Source organism: Malania oleifera, chromosome 11 (assembly GCF_029873635.1).
Source record: "Malania oleifera isolate guangnan ecotype guangnan chromosome 11, ASM2987363v1, whole genome shotgun sequence".
NCBI classification, from domain to species: domain Eukaryota; kingdom Viridiplantae; phylum Streptophyta; class Magnoliopsida; order Santalales; family Ximeniaceae; genus Malania; species Malania oleifera.
This window is the reverse complement of record NC_080427.1, coordinates 36,624,465-36,651,750: the sequence shown is the minus strand read 5'-3', so window position 1 is coordinate 36,651,750 and position 27,286 is coordinate 36,624,465. Positions and strand designations below refer to the sequence as shown.

Below are 27,286 nucleotides of genomic sequence, written 5' to 3'. Positions count from 1 at the left end.
AACTAGGAACGTAGTGAGGAAGGATTTAACAGCTCGTAAGTTAGTCAAAGAAAATGCTGGAAATGGACTCAAATACACTACCTTGCTTAGTGGGACTTAAGGCTTATTGTTGTTGAATCAAATCAAAAGATTTGGTACAAATTTTCAAAATTGATTCCAAATGATATTTGTACAACAAAAATAGAAAATACATGTAAATTTAAGAACAAAATATCATATTTCATGTGTATTATTTCTCTAAACAATAAAAAGGTTAGGAGTCAAGAAAAATTAATGAAAAACTGAACTCCATGTTGTCTAAGGGAAGTAATTATGAAAAATTAATAAAAAAGCTGAACTTTTAGGGTTTATTAACAATTAAAAAAAATTGCATTTCATGTATATGCGTTCTCTAATTAAACATAAACAAAATAACTTAAAAAAATAAATAAATTAGTGAACAAACTACTAAAAGAACCTACTTTTTGAATTTGAACACAGTGAAATGTGAGTACAACCTCACCCGATCAATGTTGTGCTCTTTCTTCCCAATGGCAGAACACTGTACTCCTCCAAGAGTGAAGAATTGTTTTGTTCTGTGAAGGCAGCAGAAGACCTAAAGTTTCGTTTTTTCCTATTTCTCAGCACAAAATCTGATGCAGAGAAGGAATTGAAGGCAAATGTGTTAAAAAAAAAAGCAATAAGAAAATAAGGATGTTTTTGGGATTCAAGCCATTCGGGTCTGACGGGATCTAATAGGTTAGGAATTGTTATTTGTTCATATGATTTGAACACCTAATATTCCCCAGTCCAATGTACATAACCTTCCTGTTCATACAACCTTTTACCATATATTATTTTATTAGCTCAAGACCTTCAAGTTGAGACATATTTTTGATAATTTTTTTGTGCCGCTTAAAAGAAGTCCTTTCTCCTTATCATTGCAAGTGGTGTCTTTGTCTTCTTGCATAATCCTTTGGTGTCTCAGGGCACCTTCTGCTGTAGGTTTTTGTTGCTGAATCTAGCTCCCTTTCTGTACAATTTTTTTAAAAAGCTAGGAACTGGTGAAGTCAACTGATCATGAGACAGTCCACTTTTTTCTTCTTGGGACCTGCGGATTTTGGCATAATCCTTTTGTCAACCTTCTGGGTTACATTTAATAATGATAACTTGGATTTCTGTTAACGTGCTGGTTTGACCAAAAAAGGTTTCATGGGAACTTTGGGATATCATATCATTTAGTAACCTTTCATAGGTTGTTTTAGCATTTGGTTTTGTCTGAAAAGGGTTGCACATTCTTCTTTCTTAGTAAATTTCTTTTTTCTATGAAAAACACCCCAAAGGGCTTGCCTTTTGTAATAAACTAATAATTCTTGAAAGGAAATGCATTAATATCTAAATAACTGTTAAATTTAAGCTTTTTTTTTTGGATTCTACTTTGCCCCAAGGTTAAAGGGAAAGGGAGAACCACATTGATTTTCATCACATGTTGCAATTGGCTGTAAACATAACACTTTAAATTTTCAAAAAAAAAGGCAGCCTGGTGTACAAAGCTCCTGCATATGCGAGGCCGGGGAAGGGGTGGACCACAGTCTATAGTACGCAGCCTTACCTTGCATTTTTTCAAGAGGCTGTTTCCACACCTCGAAGCCATGGCCTCCAGGTCACACGGCAACAGCCTTAATGTTGCGCCTAAGCTCCCCTTCCTTTAAATTTTAAACTTTTCCTAAATTCTTGTTGATCATTGGAAGTCTTGCATATTTGGACAAAGAATCTGCTTTTATATTTGATCATATTTTTGTGTATAGAAACTTGTTTGAGTGAATTTTTGAAACTAGAGATTGAGTGGAATGCAAGACTTAACAGAGTAGGTGGAACGTTATTTAGAAAATTAGAAGTGAATAATTGAAGAAGGGGTTGGCAAAGATATTCAAAATATGTGAAGATTATTTAGTTGTCTTTTACTGATTGTAGTGGGTGTTGAAGAGGATGCCACCTATAAGTGAAAGCAGGGTTTTATGTTATGGAAAAGTTCTTTTGGAGTGTTTTGTCTTTTTAGAACTGCTTATCAAATTAAAACGAAGTTTTTATGATGACTGCAGGCTATGTCATATGGTACAACATTTATCAATAGAGAAAAATTTGTTGAATAGCCATGCCAAAAATCCTGCAGTAATGAGAAACTGGATGTAGTACTAACTGAAAACAAGGAGGGAGGACAGAGGAGGTTGTCCTTGATGGGTTGCTCACTTGAGATAAAGACATGATTTTTAGCAGGAGTTATTTCAGTCGAGATGAATGAAATGCAAAGATAGGATGGGTCTTGTGAGACGTCATGGCTCTATGCTCAGCAGGATTACCTTCCGTAAGGTTCCCTATATAGAGCTAAAAGAGAGAAGATTGTGCAGCTGGCCCCAAATAGATTTTATAATACTTTTTTGAGTTGACTTGTGTTGAGAGATGAAAGCGTCTATGATTTCTCTTTTTTTCTTTGTACTTCATTTATAGTTTTTTTAATTAATTATTATTGCAGGTAAAAAAATTATTTAGCTCTTGCAAATGCATGATTTGTGTAATTGGTATCGTTTATTTGAGACCGCATTCTTGCATTTTACCTTGGTGATTTCTGTTTCAAACTAAATAATTGTTGGTGTTCTAACAAATATTTTTGCTGCATATTTGCTAATTTTGTGTAGGTAGCGAGTTCACTGAACTCTAACGATTGTTTTCTCTTACAATCTGGCTCTTCAATCTTCACTTGGCATGGAAATCAATGTACCTTTGAGCAACAGCAGCTAGCTGCAAAAGTTGCAGAATTTTTGAAGGCATGTTCTTCATATCACAATCTCTTTTATCAGTTTCAAGCTTTGATTTTTTGTTATTTTCATTATATATCAAATATGCACTCTTGCTAGTTTTAGAACAATATATGCATGCCACTCATGGAATATTATAGAAAGGCAGTGCCTGTTGAACTTCACTGATCTTGGAAAAGAAGTTAGTTCATGGAACTTATTTAAACTGACACTCAGGTTTGCTTCTTCGTTGTTGTCTTTTGCAGCTGCACCCACTTTTCCTGGGTTCGATAATGCTTCATTGTATCATCCTCTTAAAAAATACCCAGATCATTGCCCAGGACATTATTTCTTTGAAAAAGAGTTATAAAATTGGTGCAAAATTTTCTTTTTAATTAGTATTTTAAGAAACAATGGCATGAATCTCATGATACGAGATACCAAACATGCTACCTTCAGGCTTCAGTACTTTAGGGCATCAATTCATCGTAAATTGTAAAACCTTACAAAAATACTGATTGGTCAATTTGCATTATTCTGGTTGCTGTTCTTACTCCATTCATATGAAAAGCTAGCAAAGGTATAGTTTTTATTAGTGCCCAAAGGGCCAAAATGCTGTTTAGACCATATCTAGACTTCCTTAACTATGGTGTGTGGTTTAGTGATTTACTTTTATAAGAGATCATTGAAATGAGACCAGAGGACGTATTTTTACTCATTCTGCTGGAAGATACCAAATTGTAAAGCATATTCAGATTATTTTTCTTAAAATGTAAAGTTATATTTCCTATAAAATGTTCACTTTGCTCATATTTTCCCTGTTTGTATAGATTGGTACATTCAATCTATTTATTCATTCTTTTCTTTATCTAATGGGACTGGTTTCTATTGGCATTTCCATTTTCCTAGGGCTTTTAATGATAGGGAGGCATTGGATCTCACCTCCTTATTAAGTTTTTCAGATAGTAGGATTTTTTCTGGCAGGAGAGATTACTGGTTGTGGATTCTTGATTTCTGTGGGGATTATTCATGTAGAACATTTTTGAGCATTTAACCAATAAAAACTTGTCTTTCCTGCTTCATATATCTATTTGGAAGTTAAGGCTTTATTTGGTTGGTTGTTCTTGATAGAGTTTACACTAACAATCTGCTGTAGAGTAGGAGGCCTTTCAAGGCTTTATCCCGGATGTGTGTTCTCTTTGTTTTAAAAATTCAGAATCTGCTTCTCATCTGTTCCTTCATTGCTCCTTTTCTTGGAGGGTGTGGAATAATCTTTTTGGCTTATTTGGAGAGAGTTGGGTGTACCCAGAGTCAGTGGAGGATTTGTTGGCTATGGAATGGGTAAAGATGGTTTGGCATTGTGGAGGTGTGTGATTTTGCAGTTTTTTGGGGGATTCGGTTGGTGAATGCTCATATTTTTACAGGGAAGAGGATGTCTTTGATTTTGCTTTGGGATAGGATTCAGTATATTTGGGCTCCTTGTGGGCTTTTGCAGCAGCAGGATTTTTCCAAGGTTTTTCTTTTTTCGGATTTAAAGTGAATTTATATGACAGTGCTGTTTTGATTTCTTTTGATTCTTTGTTTTTGTTATTGCATCTTTTAAGGAGGATTTCTTATTCTCTTTGTTGTTCTTCTTAATAAAATCTCTTCTTTACCAATCAAAAAAATATTTCCTGTAAAATGCTTTAGCTGTTTTGATTTCTTTTGATTCTTTGTTTTTGTTACTGTATCTTTTAAGGAGGATTTCTTATTCTCTTTGTTGTTGTTCTTAATAAAATCTCTTTTTTACCAATCTAAAAAATATTTCCTGTAAAATTCTGTAGCTATCGCCTGTTATAGTTTGTTGTTGTAAAATGAGTATGGGATTGCACAGCGGAAATATAATACGCAGCAAGAAAATGAAGCACAACACGCAGTATATCTGAAAACAATAAGAAACAACACAACGATTTATGTAGTTTGGCAAAGCCTATATCCACAGGAGCAATCCAGCAAAGGATTTCACTATGAAAATGAAAGTACACAATACAATGGTTACAATGATCTCTATCTACACACAATATGCCCAGAAAGACATATTTATCAACCCATCGGAGGCTTCCCACCAAATACCGAACCGTCCCAATGTTTACCTTCAAAATTTGAATTCTTTCTCGCAGCCCCAAGAGCACTTGTTGACGAGAAGGGTTTACTCGTCGACGAGTCACTGAATTTCTGATTTGCCTGCTCTCGGTATCTCATAACTTCTGAATTTTTCTAGCTTTCGGTATCTTCTCGTCGATGAGTCACTGTTGCACAACACAAAGACTTCATTCATATGTTTTTCCTTCTTTGTTTATGAACTCCACCAAATATAAGAGCCACACAAAAAATACAACATTTGTATTTTTTTTTTGTTACACAAGGTGCAATATTTGCCATAAATAAAAAGTTTGCGAGCTATTCTTCGTATCATTTGCGTGAATGGAGGAGAATAATTTGCACATGTGGATGAGCGGCAGCATTAAAAGGGCAGCGATAGTGATCCCTTGGTTGCTATCCGCTGGGGTAATATGTGGAATTTAAATGCCACTAAGGTAAATTGGTTGTTAAGTAACCAATTCAAACAGGTGGCTTGGGCAAGTAGTGTAATGAGTAGTGCAAGTATTGCTTAATTGGGATGGTTGAGCAACCAGTTTGAATTTCTTTTCTTATTTTAACAATGCCCTTCTTGGTAAGGGGTTTTATAGATTCATGACTGAGGGTTGGCGGTGCTAAATAAGAATCTGAACACAATATGTGGATCCCCAAGGAAAAAAGGGAGTCTTATAGACTGGGGGTTTGGAAGAGGATGACGATCTAATTTGTTTAGAGGAGGCAGAGATGGTGGCAGCACTTTTCTCTTGGCCTGATCATTTGTATGGGATGTTCATTTGAAATTTTAAGTCCTGGACCTCTTCTTTTTGGCTCAAAATAAAGAAGCAGTTGGCTCCTGTTTTTTTCTTCTTTGCTGTCTCTGTGATCTGGAGCATTTTTCTTTGAAAGAGGTGCGCAAGACTGGGAAATATAAAGTTATGCTGTAGAAAATTTCTTTGACACAAGATTTATGGAGCAAGGGTTGATGGGGTAGACCAAGACAGGTCAAGGTGTAAGGTTAACACTGGCGGCAGTTTTACAGTTAAATATAAAAGTATAACCATCAGAAGGACCAATTTTCCTCAGAAATGTATTTAGGTGACGAGTGCTTCAACAAAAGCAGCTTTTTTTCTTGGGAAACAAATTGGAGCAGGGTGCTGACAGTTGACGACCTTCAAAAAGGGGGGAATGTGCTGGTTAGCAGATTTTTTCTTTGTAAAAATGCAGCAGTCAGTGAATTGCATCTTATTTACTGTACTGTTCTTCAACAAGTAATTTATGGAAGATAGCAGCCAAGAACCACTCAGGTTGTTCATGTAAAGAAGGAACTCTTGGAAGTTTGAGAGATTTCCAATATTTTGAGGAATCTTGCGGCTAAATTGGAGAAAGCATAGCTCAAGAATGAGGAGGTTGGTGACGTTAGGAAGTTGCACTGATGTGTCCCACAACTTGTAGGTTGAATGAAAGCCTTCAAAATTCATTAAAAATCATGTATTAATGGATTTCATGCTTATTTTTTAATTTTCGCATGGTTGTGCATGCGTGAAAAAAATTCACGACCGTTACGCCCGCTTCCCGTTACGTAACACCCGCGTCTCCCGCGACCCGCGACACCCGCGACCGTTTCGCGACGTTACCCGCGACCGCGATTTCGAACCATGGGTGGGGGTGGGGGTGGGGGGGGGGGGTGGGTGGTGTGGGGTTATTATATAAATAATTGTGGACTGGGGAAGAGAGAAATAGAAGAGCTTTTGAAGTAGTTGACATGTCTCGCTCAACTCTCAAGGATAGGTGGTTTAAGACACTTTCTGCTTAGTTTACTGGACATAATCTATTGGATATACATGCTGCCTTTGACTTTTTGGATCTCTTGAACATGATACTTTCTTGCTTGCACTGAGCTGGTTTGAAATGACTCAAGCGTCTCAATTAAATTATTAGTTGACTTGGAATTATCCCAATGAGAAAAACAATGTTTTGCTGGGCATTTTCACTTCTCTTTGTTTATTCAAAGCTCAGATAATGTGATACATGATAAAACCTAATAAATTTATTATTGATGCTATTTTTTGCTTTGCGAATTCTCATTCTTAATATAGTTTCTTAATTATATTATGTAGTATTTTTGAAATCTAGTACTTGTGCTATTGATTTCTTAAGTGTGATTAAATTTTGGTTCATGTGGTTCACTGATTCAGCCAGGAGTTGCTTTGAAACATGCTAAAGAAGGAACTGAGAGCTCTGCGTTCTGGTTTGCTCTTGGGGGGAAACAAAACTACACCAGCAAAAAAGCAGCTCAGGAGATTATCAGAGATCCACACTTGTTCACCTTCTCATTCAATAAAGGTGAATCTTATTCATGATTCCTGTCAGTCGTGCCATTTTGATTTTTCTTGTCCATTGTTATATGCCTTGCTTCACTCGAGATAAAATGATACGTGAAATTTGTTTAATGTTTTACTTGTGCTTATTATCCCTTCTAACTCTGCTCTATTGATTACTCTTGTTCCCATGTGGATTTCCCAGGAAAATTTGAGGTGCGTTTTAGTTTGACATCCAATTGAAATTTCCTTAAGCATTTATACAGGCAGTGAGGGATTTTATGTTTTTACATATTTTAAATTCCTTCTGGCAGGTTGAGGAAGTTTATAACTTCTCTCAGGATGATCTGTTGACAGAGGATATCTTGATACTTGACACACATGCTGAAGTGTTTGTTTGGGTTGGTCAGTCTGTAGACTCCAAAGATAAGCAGGCAGCTTTTGAAATTGGTCAGGTACTGCTTCACTACTACATGCTTTTCTCTTATACATATTTTTTCGCTCCAGATGTTCCTCATTCATTATGAGGATTCATTTGCAGAAATACATAAACATGGCAGTATCTCTGGAAGGGTTGCTACCAAATGTTCCGTTATACAAGATCACTGAAGCAAATGAACCGTGCTTCTTCACGACATACTTTTCATGGGATTCCGCAAAAGCTACTGTACGTGCTGCATTGGCAGAAATGCAGAATATCTCGTTTATTTTGGTTTTTTCTTTTTCATGATGTGTTCTTCTTTATAAGTCAATATTGAATATATGATTAACATGTATTGGATGTAGTGTAGCCACTGCATTATGTCAAAATGTTAGACCTTCCCTAGTTTTGAAGCTTGTCCTAATATTTGAATAGATGGAATACAAGGCATTTTTTGTATCAATTGTTCACTATGAATCTGTGCTGTAAATCCGATAAATGCTTGCCAGATAGATAGCATGCTTTTCAAGAACTACAGCTTTCATATTTTGTAGCTTGCATCAGCACTAAAATAAAGCTGTTGGGTTGAAGGCCACTATTATGATTTGCTGTGAAGTTTGGTTCTTGCTTGAATGCCTTACTATTGTGTAATTAATGCTAATATTTTATTAGTTGTTTTCATTATTTTAAAAAAAAAATTATACACGCTCCTCACTTACCATGTTTATATATGCAATGCAGGTTCAAGGAAACTCTTTTCAAAAGAAGATCTTGCTACTCTTTGGGGCAGGCCATGCCATGGAGGTAAAAATAGATAACATACTGGAGCTTGACCTTCTCTACAATGAGTTGTGTTGACATATTTCAATTCTAGTTTATTTTATAAACTACAAAGCTCGCCATCTAATAGTTAGCCATGGACTTCATGGTTAATAAATATTTGTCAAGAAATATGACCAAAGTTTACAGTAATAAGATTTGTTTTTTAATTACTTATTATTGCCTTGACATTTTTTTTTACTCATTTAAAGTTTTCTTTGTTTTTTTTTTTTCCTTGGGTATCCAGATGCTTCTTTTAAATTTGAAAAAGATTTGTGAACTTCTAGAGGCCATTTGGTATTACTATAAAAAATTATGAAAACAGAAACTAGAAACAAAAATTAAACAAGAGGCCGCAAACCAATAACTTGTTGGTTTTATATTTCTAGCACATACAACCACTGTAAACCTCGATTCAAAACAATGCGGCATTTTTGGTCCTTGAAGCAATAAAATGCCAAAAAAATAGATTAAATAATAAAAGTAAGGAAGCACTATAACAACAACCACAACCAAAGCCTGAGTCGCACTATGTGGGTCCTGAGTATGAAGCAATATCATTCAAAATACGATATCCCAATAAAATTATTATAATTATTTATATTAAATTATTAATAGTGTCAAAAATCCTTTGCTAACAATCTTATTGTATCATGCCCATTGCCCTCTCATACCAATTTTTCTAATGGTTTTCATTTCTTTTTACTTTTTTTTACCCACACTTTCCTTGCCCTGTTTTTTTACTTCTCTTTTTCCGCTGTTCTTATGCCATTTCTTTTTCCTTTTTATTCCCACCTCTCTCGCTCCCCTGCCTTCTCCTCCCTTTGCTCATCCACCAAGTTAAGCGGCTCCCTCAAAACCCCACGCATCCACTCTCGTTTTGATTTTTTGTTTTTCCAACACTCAACACGCATTTTTTTTTCCCTAATCTGTTTATTTGCTGTACAAAAACAAAATCAGAAAACCAACTACAGAAACGTTACCAAACAGGTCCCTAGTTTCTGTAACTGTTTTCATTCTGCATTGCATGTGTTCTTGATAGCACGTGGATGAACCGACGTATGATTATGGACAGCTTGGGGTGTTTTACGTTGAAGACAGGTGTGGCATTGCAAAAAATTAGAGTTTAGACCAGTGAATCAGACAAATCCAAGGGACTCCTCTAACTTTAGTATCCCTAGATTTTCTCGCTTGTGGAGACATCTTTTTGTACCCTTTGATTTATCCTGTCGTATTTAGGAGATATCTCTGGTTTGCTATTTATGTTGGGTTTTGAAATCACTTGTTTCAAAACAATGTATGGTCGTCCAACAAGCAGAGCACCGCTGCAGTGGAGGTGCCTTTTAGGTGGCCTATGTTAGATTTTACTCCTCCATGCTGGTCTGCACAAACCTGGCCTACCGACCTAAACAAGGAAGGACATTATAAAAATGAAAAAACCCGAAAGAAACGAAGTGATAAAAAAGGACAATGTGAATACTTTTTCTTCTAATTACTTCTATGTTTTTCCTTCAGTTGTTAGTTTCCCCTTGCTCTTGTGCTATGTAATACCTCATTGTGTGCACTTGAGAGTGCAGACAGATTTGAGTAGTGCTAAATTTTAAATTTACCGCTGATGAGTAGCCCCTTATTTTATTTTCTATGTTATTGCAGAGTCAGGACAGGTCTAATGGCTCAAATCAAGGAGGACCAACCCAAAGAGCATCAGCTTTAGCTGCCTTGTCCAATGCATTTAACCCATCTTCTGGAAACAGAACTCCTACTCGAAGGTCATCTGGTGCAAGTCAAGGATCACAGAGAGCAGCTGCTGTAGCTGCTCTTTCATCAGTCCTTACAGCTGAAAAAAAGAAGCACTCACCAGATGCCTCTCCAGTCCCATCGAGTAGCCCTCCCCCGGAAGCTCACCCTCCTGGTAAAAAACCATATTATTTATATATGCTTGTGCTGATGCTATCTGTTTGTGAAAAGACCTTTATTTTTGGTTGTATTCAGTCACTAGGCATTGTTGCATCCATCCATATCCTTGACCTTTCTGGGCATACCACACCACGCCAACCACCCCCCTCCCCCCTCAAAAAAAAAAAAAATCCTCATCTTGGCTTGCTGAAGTAAACAATAACTTCTGAATTTGCCAATGATGATATCATGAGGATGTGGTATCTTATATCTTGTCATGACTTCCATTCAATATATTCTCTTCACATTGGTTAAAACATCATTTCAAGTTGTGTGGAAAAGCAGCCCTCGTTCACCAGAAGCAGCTCATCTTCCGTGTTTTTATTCAATCATAGAAAATGTTTTGGATAATTTATCCAGGTGATATTCCTTGTCATTTGGTATTTTTAAAAATCTCCAGTGAACCTTGCAGTTTTTTGCTTGCACATTTTCATAAAAGCAATTTGACCTTATGTTTGTTCATGTGAATCTAGAATTGTAGATCATTTGACAGTGAGTTTCCACTTGCAGCTAGAACAAAAAGTGGAATTGTTCTTCCTGAGGCTGAGGATTCTCAAGAAGTTGCTGATGTCAAGGAGGTGGAGAGAGGACTCATATCAGAAAGTAATGGGGAAGATACAGGACCTAAACAAGAGGTGGAGCAGGATGAGAATGGTACTGAGAGTAATCAAGGTACATTTGCCTATGATCAGCTGAAGGCTAAGTCAGACAACCCTGTTTCTGGAATAGATTTTAAACGGAGAGAGGTTCGTTCGTCCCACCATGAAAATTTTTTTATTCAGCTGTTTCACAATTTTTTCTCTGTCACATGTTTCTTCTGTTTCAACCACCCAGGCCTATTTGTCGGATGAGGAGTTTCAGAGTGTATTGGGGATGACTAAAGAAGCATTCTACCGATTGCCCAAGTGGAAGCAAGACATGCATAAGAAGAAAGCTGATCTCTTCTAGAGACCAAATTCACCAAGACAGGGATTTCCTTGTTCTGCTGCTTTTGTCCTAACTTGCAATTCATTGTTTTTGTTTGTTTATTTTATGTTGCAAGAAAAAAAATGCAGTTTTAGATTCATGGGGGGCACCAGGCCTCAAGTGGCTAGATCGTCGGGGCATTGTACCTAGTGGGGGGCCCGTGTGAGGCCCTGGAGCTGGGGCGATGGGGGGGAGGGATTTTGTGATGCCTTGCCTGAAGAAGTATTCTTTTTTTTTTTTTTCACCTCTGTAGAGCTGCGGAGGGCTGCTGGCTGCTGCTGCTGGTTGTTATGGTCACAGATTGTAGTTCTAAAGACAGTGGGCAGGTCAAATTCTTTTATTCTGTTGGTATGTATTGTAATTTCTGTTTCTTTTAGACTCTTTTTATCATTTCTTTTTTGGGTCAAAAGGGGTGTATATGTATTTGCCATTTGTACTCAATTTGAATATAAAGAATGCAGACTTCTAGTTGTTTGCCTTCCAATCACTTTCAGATTTTCACTAATAAAAAATACAGAAAGCTATTGTTTAACATTCTTGTTGATTCTGAGAAGTGTCTCTTCCCCCTCATGGCTTTTGAGAGAAACCTCTGAAAGAACAATGATATTTTCATATGATGCCTTCATTTAATACAAGCAAGATCTCATATTGCACCTCCTCTGATTGACTAGTTGATTTCATTTTAATGGATTGGAAAGAGTTTGTTTCATTGGAACAATTCCTTGATTTTAAGTTTATTTTTTTTGTTCGTTTTGTGAGGTAATTAATCATGGATTCATTTTCTAGGCTTAGAAGAAAGATCCTATTGTTAAAGAACATCTGTCTTTTACATCATGCACCAAATAATGAAAAATAGGAACATACATTTCAAAATAACATTTTCTACAATACCAAACAGAGCCTTGGAATGCTTTTGAGTTTCTACTATTTTGAACCCTTTTAAGTTTGTTATCACCTGTACTATTTAAGTCATTCTAGTCATGAAATAAGGACAATAATGGAGGAAAATTGAAGGCCAAGGCTTGCATAAAAGAAAAAGGCAGCCCAATGGGGGTATAGCCAGTCATTGTACTGGGCTGTCGAACCTTTTCATGGATGTTGCCTCCTATCTATTTACCTATTCTCCCTTCATGGATGTTGCCTCCTATCTATTTACCTATTCTCCCTTTGTCACTATTATTCCCCATTTTGAGCTCTGTCTGTGAATAATTTTAGGAGAGCATTTATAAGGTTTTGGCATTGATGTTCATGCTTAGGCGGTTCTCTCTCCAACTCTCCCCTCTTGGCATCTAGGGTTTTGTGAAGGATTGGTTGTGTGCAAGTTGTTGCAATGATGGTGGTTGTGGGTTTTTGGTGGTTGAGCATGGCTGTGTGAAAGTGCAGCGACGAGTGGAGGAGGGGGAAGGGGTTTTGACGGCCAGGGTTCTGGTGGGCATGGGGTCGTTCTCATGGTCCTACTAGGGTTTTTCTTACACTATTGTTGTCGGTGTCATGACAATAAAGATATTTGTAACAACAATTGTTTTTTTCTCCGATTTACCTCAAACTTTAAATTACATCCGACACATTTTGATTGCATATGTTGTTATGTTCTTTTTATAAGTCGGTAACAATGTGAAACCATTCAAGTCGGATATTTAAAAATGTAAACCACATGAGATAGATTCAAAATGGTCCAAGCTCACATATAGACAGTGTATTCAACCAATTTCTACTGCGGAGCCAACCAATTTCTTGTCCATCGAATCGACTTCATGTCCATGGAGTGTTTGGTCAAAGCTTCACCACTAGTTACAAATGAGTGGGGGAGGAAAGGAAAATAGGCCGCCAAACAAGGCCCTATCTTTTTGGAACCATGCTTGTATATGTATTGCATATGGAATGGCATTAGGGTGTCTTCTTGTGTAATTGCCTTTTCTTCATGTGGAGCCTTCCACCTTGAGCAGTGACTCTTCTAGATCTTACATATGCAACCAATGTAGGTCATTGTCGCCCAGAGTGTATTTAATGGACATCTCTGCAAACCCTAACCCTAATTCCCCACCCCACCCTCATGTGGATGTGCTCTCTCTCTCTCTCTCTCTCTCTCTCTCTCTCTCTCTCTTATGGCCATAGAAATTGGCACCCATGGCATAAATGCCCCCACATAAATAAATCTGAATTGGGGACAAGCTATTCAAATGCCGAATCCAAGTTGAAGATTACACTCAGTCTATTGATAACGGCGAGTAAGGGATTGTAAGAAATCTTGAATTTAATTTTTTACAAAAATGTGATTAGATTATGGAGGGTCAGTTATGACAGGTATGGTCAGATCACTCTAAATTTAGTAACGAAATTAAGATCCCATCATAATATTTTTACTTATTTTAAAAGTAGGGGTTAATTTATTTTAATTATTTTTGAAGAAAAGTTAATTATCTTTTACTTAAATTGTGCATTCCATTTGTATTCTTACTCTTTAATTATGTCAACTAAACAAGAATAAAAAATTTTGAACACCCTTTTGTAATTAATTCCTTTAGCGTGGGTTCAGGGTTAGAGTAATGCAAAATAATATTTATGTAATTGAACCTGAGTTTTGGTAATGCAAAATAATATTTGTGTAATTGAACCTGAGTTTTGGCTCTTATAGCTCATCTCTTGCTTCAAATCAGGACAGTGAACCTAAAGTCGGCTTGTTCTGAAAGACTAGCATGGTCCTCCTCTTGAACCCTCCTATGCAATGAAATTATTTTAAACAATAAAATTCATCGAAACGCATATGGGTCCTACCATGTGGGATCTGCTGCTGCCGTCAGACCCGCATACACAACAAAATTATTCTAAATAGTAGGATCCATCATAATACATATGGGTCCGATCATGTGAGATTCACTATATGAAGTGATTTTATTGGAAAAAAGGGACCGATGAGAGGTAGTTCTCCTGGAGAACTTATTTTTCTTTTAAAAATAAAATAAAATTATAAAGAAAATAATTAACCTAATTATTTACAAGTAATAATGTGACGGGGGGCCACATTGCTGCACTCAGTGATACCCTAATCACTCCCGTCCTTCAACCATTTTTTCAATTGTCTACAAGTCAATTCCAAAATTATTTGGAGGGATCCCAATGAAACAGTGACTGATTTTTGGTTCACTTATCCGTACTAGGAGTTTTACATGTGCAAAAATCTTAGTGTCCCACATGCATCATATTGATTGGTGGTGCAGTCCTCATTTAGGACTGTACTGTCAGTGAATTAATGCTAGAATTTAAATTACCCAAAATGCCCATGTCTTTATCAGATTGACCAAACACTCAACCAAGGGATGACGTGGCACAATTGTAATTGATTTGACACCAGTCAATACATACCGTGTGAAGACAACCATGCCCTTTACGTAACCTGAGTCATCCCTTAAGAATCTATAGAGATTTTCTTACCCCAAAATTTTTTTTAAAAAAATAAAAATCCAAAGGGATCCTCATTTAGTCATTTTAGGTATAAATTACATATAATTTATTTAATATTATAGAAAAATATTAAAAATTTTAAAATTTACGTAATAAGAGGCATTCTGATAAGACACAAGTCGAGATGTGCGACTCATGCTAAGCCTGTGTCTTACCGAAATAGTGGAATACCTCTTAAAAAACTATCCTTGAGAGTTGCGAAGGCTAGTACTGCGGTATATAGAATGTTATACTTCTTTAATCTAAACTTAAATATATGATGAGAGGTTTTCTTTTTCATCCTTGTCAAGATTTATATTTACGACCTTTAATAGTCTCAAATTTTGGTCATCTAAAATCTTATTCTTGAAAATAGAATATCATTTCTCTAAGAATTCAAAGTAACAAGCATATATTTATAATTGAACAAATGAGTTCTTCGAATCACAAATACTTACCACCTAATAATGTTCTTAGCACATAGTGAGCAAGAATATTGAGATCCTTGTATTACTTTTTAAAATTCTCAATAGTCGCAGTTTGATTTTAAGCATTGGAAAAAGTATTTAAGTCAGTATTTACAGACTCTTTTTTTAGAGTACATATAATTAAAGTAATATTCGATAGAAAGGGTATGGTAATAATTATACATTATTATATATAAAATTAGCATAACCTATTTCATGCATTTTGGGTATTTTGGATGATTGATTATAATTAAATGCACTGTTTAATTATAGAGAGAGAGAGAGAGAGAGAGAGAATTATTGTATATTCTTATGTATACAAATAACTATTGAAAAATTTCGTGTGCCCTTGTTTAATTTTCTTAGGCCTCATTCCAACTTTATTTAGTTGACTATGAACATATTTTCTCTATTAAGGCACTCACTGTCGGTGCAAACATTTCTCTATTCTTTTCTTTTTGAATTAACTATGATTCGAATTTCTTAAATAAAGAGATTTGTAAGCATATTTTTTTTCTCCATGCACGAACACATATTATTTTTTACATATAGTTTTAAATCTTCATGATACCCTAAAAGCACAAGAGTTAAAACTATCCTATTAAATACTCTTCAGGTCAATATTTTGTACATGAAAAAAAAAATTATAGGTATAAGTGTATAATCTTTCTTCGCACAACGCTCGCGCCCATGTGTATGTCTATATTTATAAAAATACAAAACTAATAAAACCCAAAAAATGAATTAAAATTCTCAGTCAATTATCGTGATTTCCATAATTAATAGTCAAAGAAGAAGAACATGTGATTCTCAAACTTCGAATTTCCAAATGTTTAAAAATTTGCTAAGCTAAAACAGCTAATTAATTGACTAGAGTAAACCCACCCATCACTATACTCATGCATGGGACTACTACATACTATTAGTTTGTTTTAATATAATTTCAATTAAAAAAGAAAACTATTTTCAAAAAGTTGAAAAGAGGAATGAGAAAGAAGAGGAAAAAGCAATTCAATAATTGGCAATTGGCCCACTGAGAATTGCAAAGTCTTATCAATCATTGATTGGCATCACTGTGTTTTTACCATTAGTAATAATGCTAATTCCAGTCTGTTAACAGTAATTATGTATAAAAAATTCCATGCATAACATATGATATATATAATATAAAATTTTACTTGTTGGGTATTTAGTTAATTCATTTTTTTTTTTTTTTTTAATTTAGACGGGCTTCACATGCAAGACTCGGTAAAGGCTCCCATCTAGCACCGTGTAGAATAGCAATAGTAGGTGAGTTCACATGACAAGCAATGGTGTTGCTTGATGTGAACAAAGCTTGCAAGTTTTCTACTTGGACTGATGAGCCACCCTTGCCTTGTGACTCATCAATGTCATATTCAATTGAGTTTTTTTAAGTTTTGTCAAATTATGACTCGTATCTAGAAGAGTTATTTATTTAAAAGTTGAGATATATAGGTTGCAAAGTTCGGTAATAGAAAATATGTAGACAAGGATCATTGAAACCCTAAAAAATCCTTTTTTTTTCCGATAATTTAATGTATATTTTGTATGTGCTTTATTGACATATACAAACTATCGAACTCATACATAAACTACTATGCTTTGCTTTTTTATTTTTTTAAATTTCTTTGTCTCTACGTACACAAACTTCAAATCTTACGCTTACAATGTGTTAGGAAATTTAATATATATATATATATATATATAAATATTAAACTTAAATGCAAATAAAAATATAAATATAAATACGATTCACAGATATTTCGCTCTCTTTAAGGATATTCAAGCCCTCTGCGGTTTTTCGCTTAACCCACGAATCAGTGCAGCAGAACTCCTCAAAACTTGTCTTTCCCATGATACAACAACCCGATTTGAATAGTATGATTCTCTCCAATTCTGCACAAATGGATGAGTTCAAAGCTCTACTAAAAAATACCTTTTTCTACTTATCAAACTCTCTAAACTCAAAAAAAAAAGATGATATGATGAAAATGAATAGATAATATTTGTGTGTTGTGCTAATGTTTCAATGGTTTATTTATAGGCACAAAATAACCCTTCATTCTCCACGTACTTAATAAATGAGATGTATATATATTAAATAGATACACACTTAGATTTAAGGTATACTCACATAATTATTCTTATATATTTATGAAATAAATATACTCTTTTCTAAGATAATAAATAAAATAATAATATTAAAATATACTAACACAATGTCATTAGTGCTTTTTGATTTTCACGAGAGCTTCTTTTTAGTTTCTACTATTAATTTATTTATTTGTTCCTTTTAATTATCAAGTTGTTTTTTTGTGGTGGGTATCATGATAAGGGCTTATAGACTTTTTAGTAGATTATATAGGCCATTGAGGATGATCATAAGGGTTTTTTGTTTGCACACAACTTTAGATTATATAGGCTTTTTGAGAGTGTCTTTAGGGCTTGGGTTAATAGATGTGGGTAACTCTTTGATAATGGTTTTGACAAAGGAGGGAATTAAAATTTGATGTTATTTATGTTAGGGATTTTTATTAGGGATTAAACTTTAGAAATTTTATAATTATGAAAATTGTCATCACATAAATAACTGAAACGTAGTAGAAATATGATGTCAGTAATAAATTATTCATTGTATTAATAAGAATATATTTTATCTCAGTTTCATTATGAATCTAATGATTTTTTTACTTACGAAAAATTATTTTATTTTGTATTTTTATTTATCAAATAATTACAAAAAATCAGCTCATTTTCCAATTTTTCAACATTTATATGTTGACAATTGAATGCGACAAAAGATTTAATTTTTAACTTTTTCACATCAATATCAGAAAAATATAAAACAAGGCGACTGTTTATAAAAATAAGGTGGTTATTTCGTAATTACTTTAATAAATAAAGATATAAAATAAAAGCTCTTGTTTATAACTAAATAAAATATTTACCTTGTTTACATTTTAGGAGTTAAAATATTTAATCAATTTTCATTTTAGGGAGTTAACTTTCATTTACGAGAGTCGATAACTATTCATAACTATTACCTTGATACCAAAAAAGAGTTCGAACCAATACTTTATTTTTGTCCTAATTGATCTTGATTCAATATTAGAAGTATATTGATTTTTTCCTAATAATCGAATACTTCTGTCTATAAATACTATTAAAATATCTCGATTACGCATTTCTACCCTTGAAGGTCTTATTATTCCTAGTTGACTGGCCAGACTTTTAGGCCAAAATTTGAAAGCCCTGCCGACCAGCCCTATTTTTGCCTACTGAAGCCCAGTTGATTCGATCTTGGTATCGGCATGCCAAAGCTCATGATTTTGAAAATCGCATTGGGCCAATTGACCGGACCTCTCGAGTTCAGACAAATTAGAGCTCCCAATGGTCGGAAAATTTGAAATTAAATTATTATTTTACTTCCCAACAATCAAAAAACGATCATATTTTAAAAAACTCTATAAATACCTTACCCAGTGCATTTTAAATGGTTATTGAGTATATTGATGTACAATCTTTCATTTGTTGGACATTTATTTCAAAAATCAAAGCTCTTTTCTACTCTTTCATTGCAAAAATATTTTGAAAAGCATTTATTCTAATTTCTCCTACTTTTTCTTTTGAAAATCATTCTTGAAGAAATCATCTCATCTTAGAGCTTGGCAAAGATCACTTGCTCTCCTACTCTTTCTTCATTGCAAATATTTTTTAGAGCAATTTCATATTTTTCATACACCTTTCTTTTGAAAATATTTTTGGAGAAATCCTTTCGAAGAGATTCTTGAAGTCTTGAGCATATATGAACTCATATATATTGCTTGAAAGACTTTATATTATTGTGATATATTTTTAAAGATCAAAATTTCTCCTCTCTCTTTCATTTTAAAAATCATTTTTTGGAGAAATTTTGAGTTATTCAAGAAGGCTTTGAGCATATATTTATTAATATATATCTTGCTTGAAAAGTTTCTTACATTGATTTTTGCCTAACCCTAAGTTCTTTTACATTCATATTAAAAATATTTTTGGAGAAATACTTTTGGGGTTGAATCTTGGACATATATATTATATACATCTTATTCAAATATTGTAAAAATATTATTGATAAAAATACACATAATCTACTGAATTTATTTCATATCTTGTGAGAGTGCAAATGGGATTTAATTTGTATATCTCTGCTTATTTAAGAAGCATAATCTTGTTATTTTCATATCTTTATATTCCTGCGATGTGGGTAATGAACCGTGAGTCAGGCGTGGGTAGCCTGAAGATGAGGACTCCATCCTGTAAAGAATGTGTCAGGCGTGTGGTATTGTCTGAAGAGGGAGACTCTACCCTATAAGGAGATTTGTAAACGGCTTTACTTTGTTCAGTTAAGTGAGCAGGATAGTGGAATCCTCAAACGGGTTAGCTTAAGACAAGGACGTAGGCGAGTACAGTCCAACCTCGTAAAAATATTGGGTTTGCGCTTTCTCTCCCTATACTCTTTATTTTCCCGCAAGTTGTATGCTTATATTTATTTTGTCGTGATTGTTATATTTGTTTAAATATTTGCATACATAAATATTCGAGGGATTTGGGATTACCTTGAAATACCCTAGGGTTGAGGAATACTGTGTGTGTTTCAAAATTAGAACAAAGTTAACCTATAATTTTTTGAAATATCCAATTCACCCCCTCTTAGGAGTACACTATTCCTCACACCATATAATGACAATTATATTTTTGTTATTTCAATAATATTGAATATACAGTATTTTCATAGGTACAAATGATAAATAATATAAGTTTATTGCGATCCATGAATTGCAAATCTTGTAAAAGGTCCAAAACTCTGGTCAATCCTACCTGATTGAATTTCTGTGGGGCCTTAGGGCGTGTTTGGCCCACTGCCACAGTGCATTCTCCTCATGCTTTTACAAATAATCACAACAGCCAACACAATAATCAATGAAAACAAACAATGCATATATAATATGCAAAAGTAAAAAGGGGGATCTTTCTTTTATTTTTAATTACTTTTAAAAATAAAAAATAAAAAAACTTCTTGCGAACCTTCCTCGAAACTTCCTTCCCAGCCCGCCACCCCTTTTTATATTTTTAAAATTATTTTTTGACAAAAATAATGCCCAAAAAGTATACCAAAAATCCTCAAAAACAGCCAAGAACAAATGTCAATTTTTTTTTGTTTAGATTCTTTTTTCTTAAAGGTGGGGTGGTGGGGGAGTGTTTGTAGGTGATAAGGTACAAAGCAGTACTGCTGATGTCTTTAAATAATACTCTTCCTTCCCCACCCCCCACCCCAAGCAATCATTGTGTATACAGTTTGATTTCTAGTACATACTATTTTAAGTAATATTAGTTTACGATTATACGGGAGGACAAGGGTGCACCCCATGTTACTGGTCAGGGCAGCTCTTCACAGTATGAGGCGTAAAGCGAATAATTTAATTAGAGTTTCTTAATATTTTATTTAATATTTATTTTTATTTAAAATTATTTTTTTTAACTTTTTCAGATGTAAAATTACTAATTAAAGTTTTATATTCAATCTGTATTTCATTTATTTAATAATGAGAAAGTTAATATATGGGAAGAGAGTATCATAAATAAAGTTAATATTATTACATTAAAAAAAAAAAATTGGAGGCCCCAAAATTTACTTGAAAAAGAAAGAATTAAATTGCATTTTCTTTATATTTTAAAATACAATTTTATTTACTTGATAGTGGGAAAGTCAATGTATGGGAAGAGAACATCTTAAATAATATTAATATTATTACATTCAAAAAAAAAATTTAGGACCCCAAAATTTTTGGAGCCCTAGGCAAGCACTTCAACTGCCTTAAGGGCAAGCCGACCCTAGTAACGGTATTTTTTTTTTATTAAGAGGGGTACTTATGTAATTTTGTCTTTTATAAAAAAAATATCTTCAATCCTTATATAAATTATGTTATTCTCTATTGGAGTGTAGCATTGTTGAATACAAGAAGAGTGAGGTTAAGGGATTAGAGTCTTTTACTTATAATTATTGTCGAATAGCGGAATCGGTCCGAGAACTTAGCGAATTGGTGAACCTTACAAATCTGTGTGTTCTGCAGGATTCACTATTTTTTATTTCTCATTTTTCTTTTTTTCGTTTGCTAATTTTGTTGCGGGTCTTCATAATATATGTATGTATATATACATACACACACACACACACACAACTCATTATCAGAATTTTAAGTTATAAATTGTAATATAAGTTTGTTTCATACCAACATTTGAAATTAGTTAAAATGAGTTTATAAAGCATTTTTTTTCCCATTTTGTTAGACTTAATTTGAATTTGAAGGGATTAGCGATTAGCTTATATATATATATATATATACTTGGCAATTGATTGTTCGAATTTGGGACACACGATAAATGTGGTGCATTTACGATAGTATTATACATGACAAAATCATTTTTAAAGTTCAAAATAAAAATGAGAATGAGATAATATTACATTCTAAAATAATTTTAAATATTTGATAAGCCGAATGCACGGCACTATATCTTTCTAAATTTTCACTACATTGTATGATACACAAATCTCGTGGAAACAACAATGGCATTATCATTTTAAAATTCAAAATAAAAATGAGAATGAGTATATCGACACCACATTCTCAAATCTCAAAAATTTTAAAAGATTCAATGAGCCAAATCCATAATACTATAAGTTTCAAATTTTCAATGTATTGTACTTTACTCCAATTAGAAGTTTAAATTGTACTTTACTTATTAGAAATATATTTGCATTTACATTTACATTTCATTTGCATTTGTCATAAATAATACCTGTGCTCTTGTATTTTGACATAACACTGATTATTAAAAAAATAATAATTTTCTCTCTCTCTCTCTCAAAGATCACAGAAGAAAGAGTGAAAAAATTTACGAATTCAGGTTTGTATTCGTAGCTCGAAGTCTCGCGTGCAGTTACAAATTTTTGGAACTACTTCTTTTTTTTCTTCAATCGTTTGTATAGATATATAGATCTGCTTCTTCTTCTTTTTCTTCTTCAAAATTCAATTTTTTTATTACTCGAATAATTTTTAAAATAAATAATTATTTGGATATGAATCAAAAGTTACTTATTAATGCAAGTAATTAAAATAAATATTTTTTTAAAGAAAAAATACACTTATTTTTTAAAACATTTTTCTACGTCATATGTGCTCTCTCCGTCTGTATATCTCTCCACCGCGGGACAGCCGTCAGCCAGATACACGTGCATTATAAAATAGGCACGTCTTGATCACGTGCGACTTGTGCGAGGACGCGTGTCCTTCTTATTGGCTGCTGTCGGTGGCTTGCCCTTTAAATATCCCCCGCACAGCTTCCACTCACCCTCGCCGCATATTTTTTAACAAATTACATTTTTCACGTGGCTACTAAATTAGTTATATTTTACATAAAAGTAAAACGTAATTTATGAACTACAATTATATTAATCACAATAATATCTAATATATATTTTTTGTTCCTAAATCAATTATATATATTACTGGAAAAGAACTTTACATTATAAATTAATTTAAATTACATATACGATTGGTCAAAAAAGGAAAAAAAAAAGAATTACTGGTTCTGTTGCGGGGTAAAAAAAAATGGTTGGAATGCTCCTGGACTCTTGTTGACCTGAAATAGAAAGAGAAGAGAGGCTTGGAGGACCCGGGGTGTACTCCGGGGGATCTCTCCGATGCCTAAGTAAGAGGAAAGCTTTTAAAGAGGTTTAATGCAACAGTAGAGTAGTGTCTTATCACTTACCTTTGCTTGTATCCCCAGTCCCTACTTATAGGGGCTTGAGTTGACTGCTGGTTGGCTCAGATTTATTGCGTGGGGGCGCGAATCGCTCTTCGGCCATAAGTGCGTGCGCCTATTACTCGATTTTTAAGGGCGTCGGCGTGAATCTCTCATTCTCTTTATTAGGTCGGAGCTAATCACTCGTCAGAAAGTCAGATTTTGAGAAAGTATGAGACAGGCGTTGACCTGCCCTTATTAGCGTGATTTATTATGGGCATATCAGTTGTCCCCCCCTCAGTTTCAAATTTTTGGATAGAATTTTGAATCATTATTTGTGTTTGCATCTTTCGGTTTTAACACTTCCTCGTCTTCCCTCTTTTTTTTTTTTTTTGGGTAGAATACTTGAGTAGCTCATGCCGACTGTTTGCGCCGAGCTGTTTTGTGCAGAGCTGTTTCGTCCAAGCTGTTTGGGCCGAGCTCTTTTGACCGAGCTCTTTGAAGCAGGACCCGTGCCGAGCTGTTCGGGCGGAGCTCCTTGAGGAAAGATTCGTGCCGAGCTGTTTCTGCCGAGCTGTTCGGAGAAGGATTCGTGCCGAGCTCTTTTGTCCGAGCTCTTTGAAGCAGGACTCGTGCCGAGCTGTTCGGTGAAGGATTCGTGCTGAGCTCTTTTGTCCGAGCTCTTTGAAGCAGGACTCGTGCCGAGCTGTTTCTGCCGAGCTGTTCGGGCCGAGCTCTTCGAGGAAGCATTCGTGTCGAGCTCTTTTGTCCGAGCTCTCCGAAGCAGGACTCGTGCCGAGCTATTTCTGTCGAGTTGTTCGGGGAAGGATTCGTGCCGAGCTCTTTTGTCTGAGCTCTTTGAAGCAGGACTCGTGCCGAGCTGTTTCTGCCGAGCTGTTCAGGCCGAGCTCTTCGAGGAAGCATTCGTGTCGAGCTCTTTTGTCCGAGCTCTCCGAGGCAGGACTCGTGCCGAGCTGTTTTCTACCGAGCTGTTCGGGCCGAGCTCTTCGAGGAAGCGTTCGTGTCGAACTCATTTGTCCGAGCTCTCCAAGGCAGGACTCGTGCCGAGCTGTTTTCTGCCTAGCTGTTCGGGCCAAGCTCTTCGAGGAAGCGTTCGTGTCGAACTCTTTTGTCCGAGCTCTTTGAAGCAGGACTCGTGCCGAGCTGTTTCTTCTGAGCTTTTTGAACAATCAGGCCGAGCTGGCCAACCTACTCGGCTGTGCGACATTACAAATAATGCTCGTTGCTTGGGCTTTCCGCGTAATGAGTCGTGCTCATCTGTTGGGTTGTTCTGGCCTCACGAGTCGTGCTCGTCAGTTCGGGCTTTCCGCGTAATGAGTCATGCTCATCTGTTGGGTTGTTCTGGCCTCACGAGTCGTGCTCGTCAGTTTGGGCCATCCTTCTGACTAGTCGTGCTCATCTGTTGGGTTGTTCTGGCCTCACGAGTCGTGCTCGTCAGTTTGGGCCGTCCTCCTGATGAGTCGTGCTCATCTGTTGGTTGGTCTGGCCTCACGAGTCGTGCTCGTCATTTTGGGCCTTGCGCCGATGAGTCGTGCTCATTTTTTGGGTCGTCCTTCGCGCTTTCCCGAGGCACTTGCACGCTTCTGTCCTGCGAGAGATATCAAAAAGCAGGTATTAAATGCGTCCTACCTTGTAAAGTGGGTTGGAGGAAAGCATTATTGATGGCCATCCGTCTGTCGCTGTGTCCGAGGCAACTTGGTGTTTCCGAAGTGGCGTTTGTCCTCGGGAAGCCTCGTCTGTGCATTTGTCAGAGATTTTCTGTTTCCTATGCCTCCCTCGAGACGCAGTCCTTCTCGTAAATGAAAATTCTTAAGATTCCCGCCACAGGGGTTCGTGCCCTCCTCTCTATATAAAGGCCAGTGGACTCCTTCGTTCCGCACTCGTCTTCATTCCAAGAGGACTGCTTCCTTCTCTACTCCTCTCCATTCCACAAGTCCCTTATTCGGTGCTAGGTATGCTTTCCTTTCTATAGTATTTTTGTCTTGTTGTTCTTCATGTTCTTCATTGTTATTGCGCTAGCTTTGTATGTTTGATCTTGTCTTGTAAGATTGCCTTGTTGTTTGTGTGAAATTTTACTGTCTTGATCTGTGTTGGCCTCGTTTCTTCTTGATCTTTGCTGTTGCTTGCTCCGCTTGACCCTTAGGTCTAGGTAGTGTTTCCTTCAGGCTTGTTTTTTCCTATGGAGACGTCCTCACAGCCCTTTAGGGTGCCTACAACAGTTCGGAGTGCTCGTTGTGAGCTCTCCTCGTCTAACCTGCAGAACGCCCGTTATTTCTTTGCTGTACCATCGAATATTACTGTTAGGTTACCCTCTGCTACTGAGTCAGCTCTTGACCAAAAATCCGAGGAGCTCTGCCTCTATATCGATTATCTAGACTTGGGTCTTAGGCTCCCTTTTTCCCCTTTTGTTTCTAACGTACTACGTTTTTACCGCATAGCACCATCACAACTCGTTCCGAACTCTTATCTTTCTCTCACCTGTTTTGCTGTGCTCCTGCTCCGCTTGGGCCATCAGCCTACCGTCCCACTTTTTAGAAGTTGCTTCCAAATGCGGTCTCATTCTGCAGAGAAGGAGCTGTATTATTTTAACTCTCTACCAGGTTATAAACTCTTCTCACTAGGCAGTTCTTCCATCCATAATTGGAAGACCCGTTACTTCTTTGTTTCGGGAGAGTTGAATTACAACGGATCCTTTGTCTGGTCTTCTCCTCTTGATGGTAACGTTGTTATCTTTCCCCACCCTCTTTTTCAGGGCTTACAAGTAGGTTATCCGTCTAACCCATTTTTTCTCCTTTCACCACTTTTTCCCTTGTAGTTCGGGTGTGCCATCTCCTCCCCAGACTTTCCCCCGAAGAGCAAGCCACCCTGAAAGAACTTTGTACACTCGCTGAACGGGGTATTATAACTCATGAGGAGCTGCTCCAGGAGCGTGTCCTTGTGCAATGGGGAATCAGCCCCGTTTCCTCAAGTCATTCTCTCCCCTGATTTTGTGTATGTGTATGTTCAGGTGTTATCTTTACTGTGGGTGTTCTTACTCCATTTTTCTTTTATACTCGCAGATATGGACTTCACCAGGTATGAGTCGCTCATGGGAGAAGCTAGAAAGCAAAGGGTGAGTAGGAGTAGGAAGAAGAGAAGAGAGGTCGAAGGAGAATCCTCTCAAAGGGAAGCCCCTGCAGTAGGTGATTCCAGCGGCCTTACTGACGAGGTCCATGCTGCTCCTCCTACGCACTCGCAGGCTCAAGTGGAAGCCATTTTTCACGAGCCGACCCGTTCTGCGTCTGCTCTCCATCGGGCTGTTCACGCTGAGGACTTTGTGCAGGCCCAATGTACCCTTCCTGACGCTCTCTCGGTGAAAATCCGCCATACTTCGTACCAGGTGTCTACTTTACTTGCTTTATAATTTTTTTTTTTTTACTTATGCCTGCTCTTTCTAACTGTTCCATACCTTGCATTTTTCCCCAGCTGGCGACGATGGCTCTGGCCCAGGAGGAGAAAGTCGCGGAGATGTATCGCCAGACACTGGATGCACGGGAAAAATATGTCCTCGCTCAGAACCAATTGCACGAGGCCGAGCTCCGCGAGCAAGCTCCGAAGGCAGAGATCGATCGCCTTCGTAGGGAGGAACTTTATGCCCGAGAAGCTACTGCTGCAGCTTATGCTTCCCGAACTGCAGTGAAGAAATACAAGGACTCCAACCAATTTGTTATCGACACCTCTAAAGCGTACCGAGTTGGATTCAGGAGGTGTCGTGATCAAGTAAGGACTAAACATCTCGAGATCCCTCTTGATGGTGTAAGCTCTCATGGCTATGGCGAGGAGAGCCCCGAGTCTGCGGAGGATCTGGAGGAGGATGAAGAAGGGGAGGAGGAGGAAGCTAGAGAAGGGAGCAAAGCAAATTAGTTTGTAGGGACAGAATATGTATTTTGAATTTTTCATCCTTTATTGATGTAGTGCAACTTTTGTAAGCAACACTTTTATTACAGCGCTGCAAGAAGCGGTTTTTTAAGAATAGTATTTCTTTAACATTTCAGAGTTCCATGTGTTCTTGACTTCTCTCCCCCCTACATCTTCCAACTTGTATGTTCCGGGTTTTATTTTTGTTGTGACCTTGTATGGGCCCTCCCAGTTAGGCTTTAACTTGTGCGACCCCTGCTCGGACGGGTTGTTTCGCCTCTTCCT

The 27,286-nt window shown here is 36.3% G+C and overlaps 1 protein-coding gene across 1 annotated transcript in view; it reads left to right on the top strand.

The window, feature by feature from the left end:
- Positions 1-11,856, top strand: part of LOC131167335 (villin-2) — a 34,390-nt gene extending 22,534 nt beyond the window's left edge. Inside the window, exons 15-23 of the mRNA XM_058126104.1 lie at positions 2,676-2,804; positions 7,088-7,235; positions 7,416-7,426; positions 7,525-7,665; positions 7,752-7,877; positions 8,373-8,435; positions 10,104-10,362; positions 10,917-11,152; positions 11,241-11,856. Coding sequence (XP_057982087.1) covers positions 2,676-2,804; positions 7,088-7,235; positions 7,416-7,426; positions 7,525-7,665; positions 7,752-7,877; positions 8,373-8,435; positions 10,104-10,362; positions 10,917-11,152; positions 11,241-11,354 — 1,227 coding nt within the window. The 3' untranslated portion in view covers positions 11,355-11,856. The remainder of the gene's footprint in view (positions 1-2,675; positions 2,805-7,087; positions 7,236-7,415; positions 7,427-7,524; positions 7,666-7,751; positions 7,878-8,372; positions 8,436-10,103; positions 10,363-10,916; positions 11,153-11,240) is intronic.
- The last annotated feature ends 15,430 nt before the right edge of the window (positions 11,857-27,286 follow it).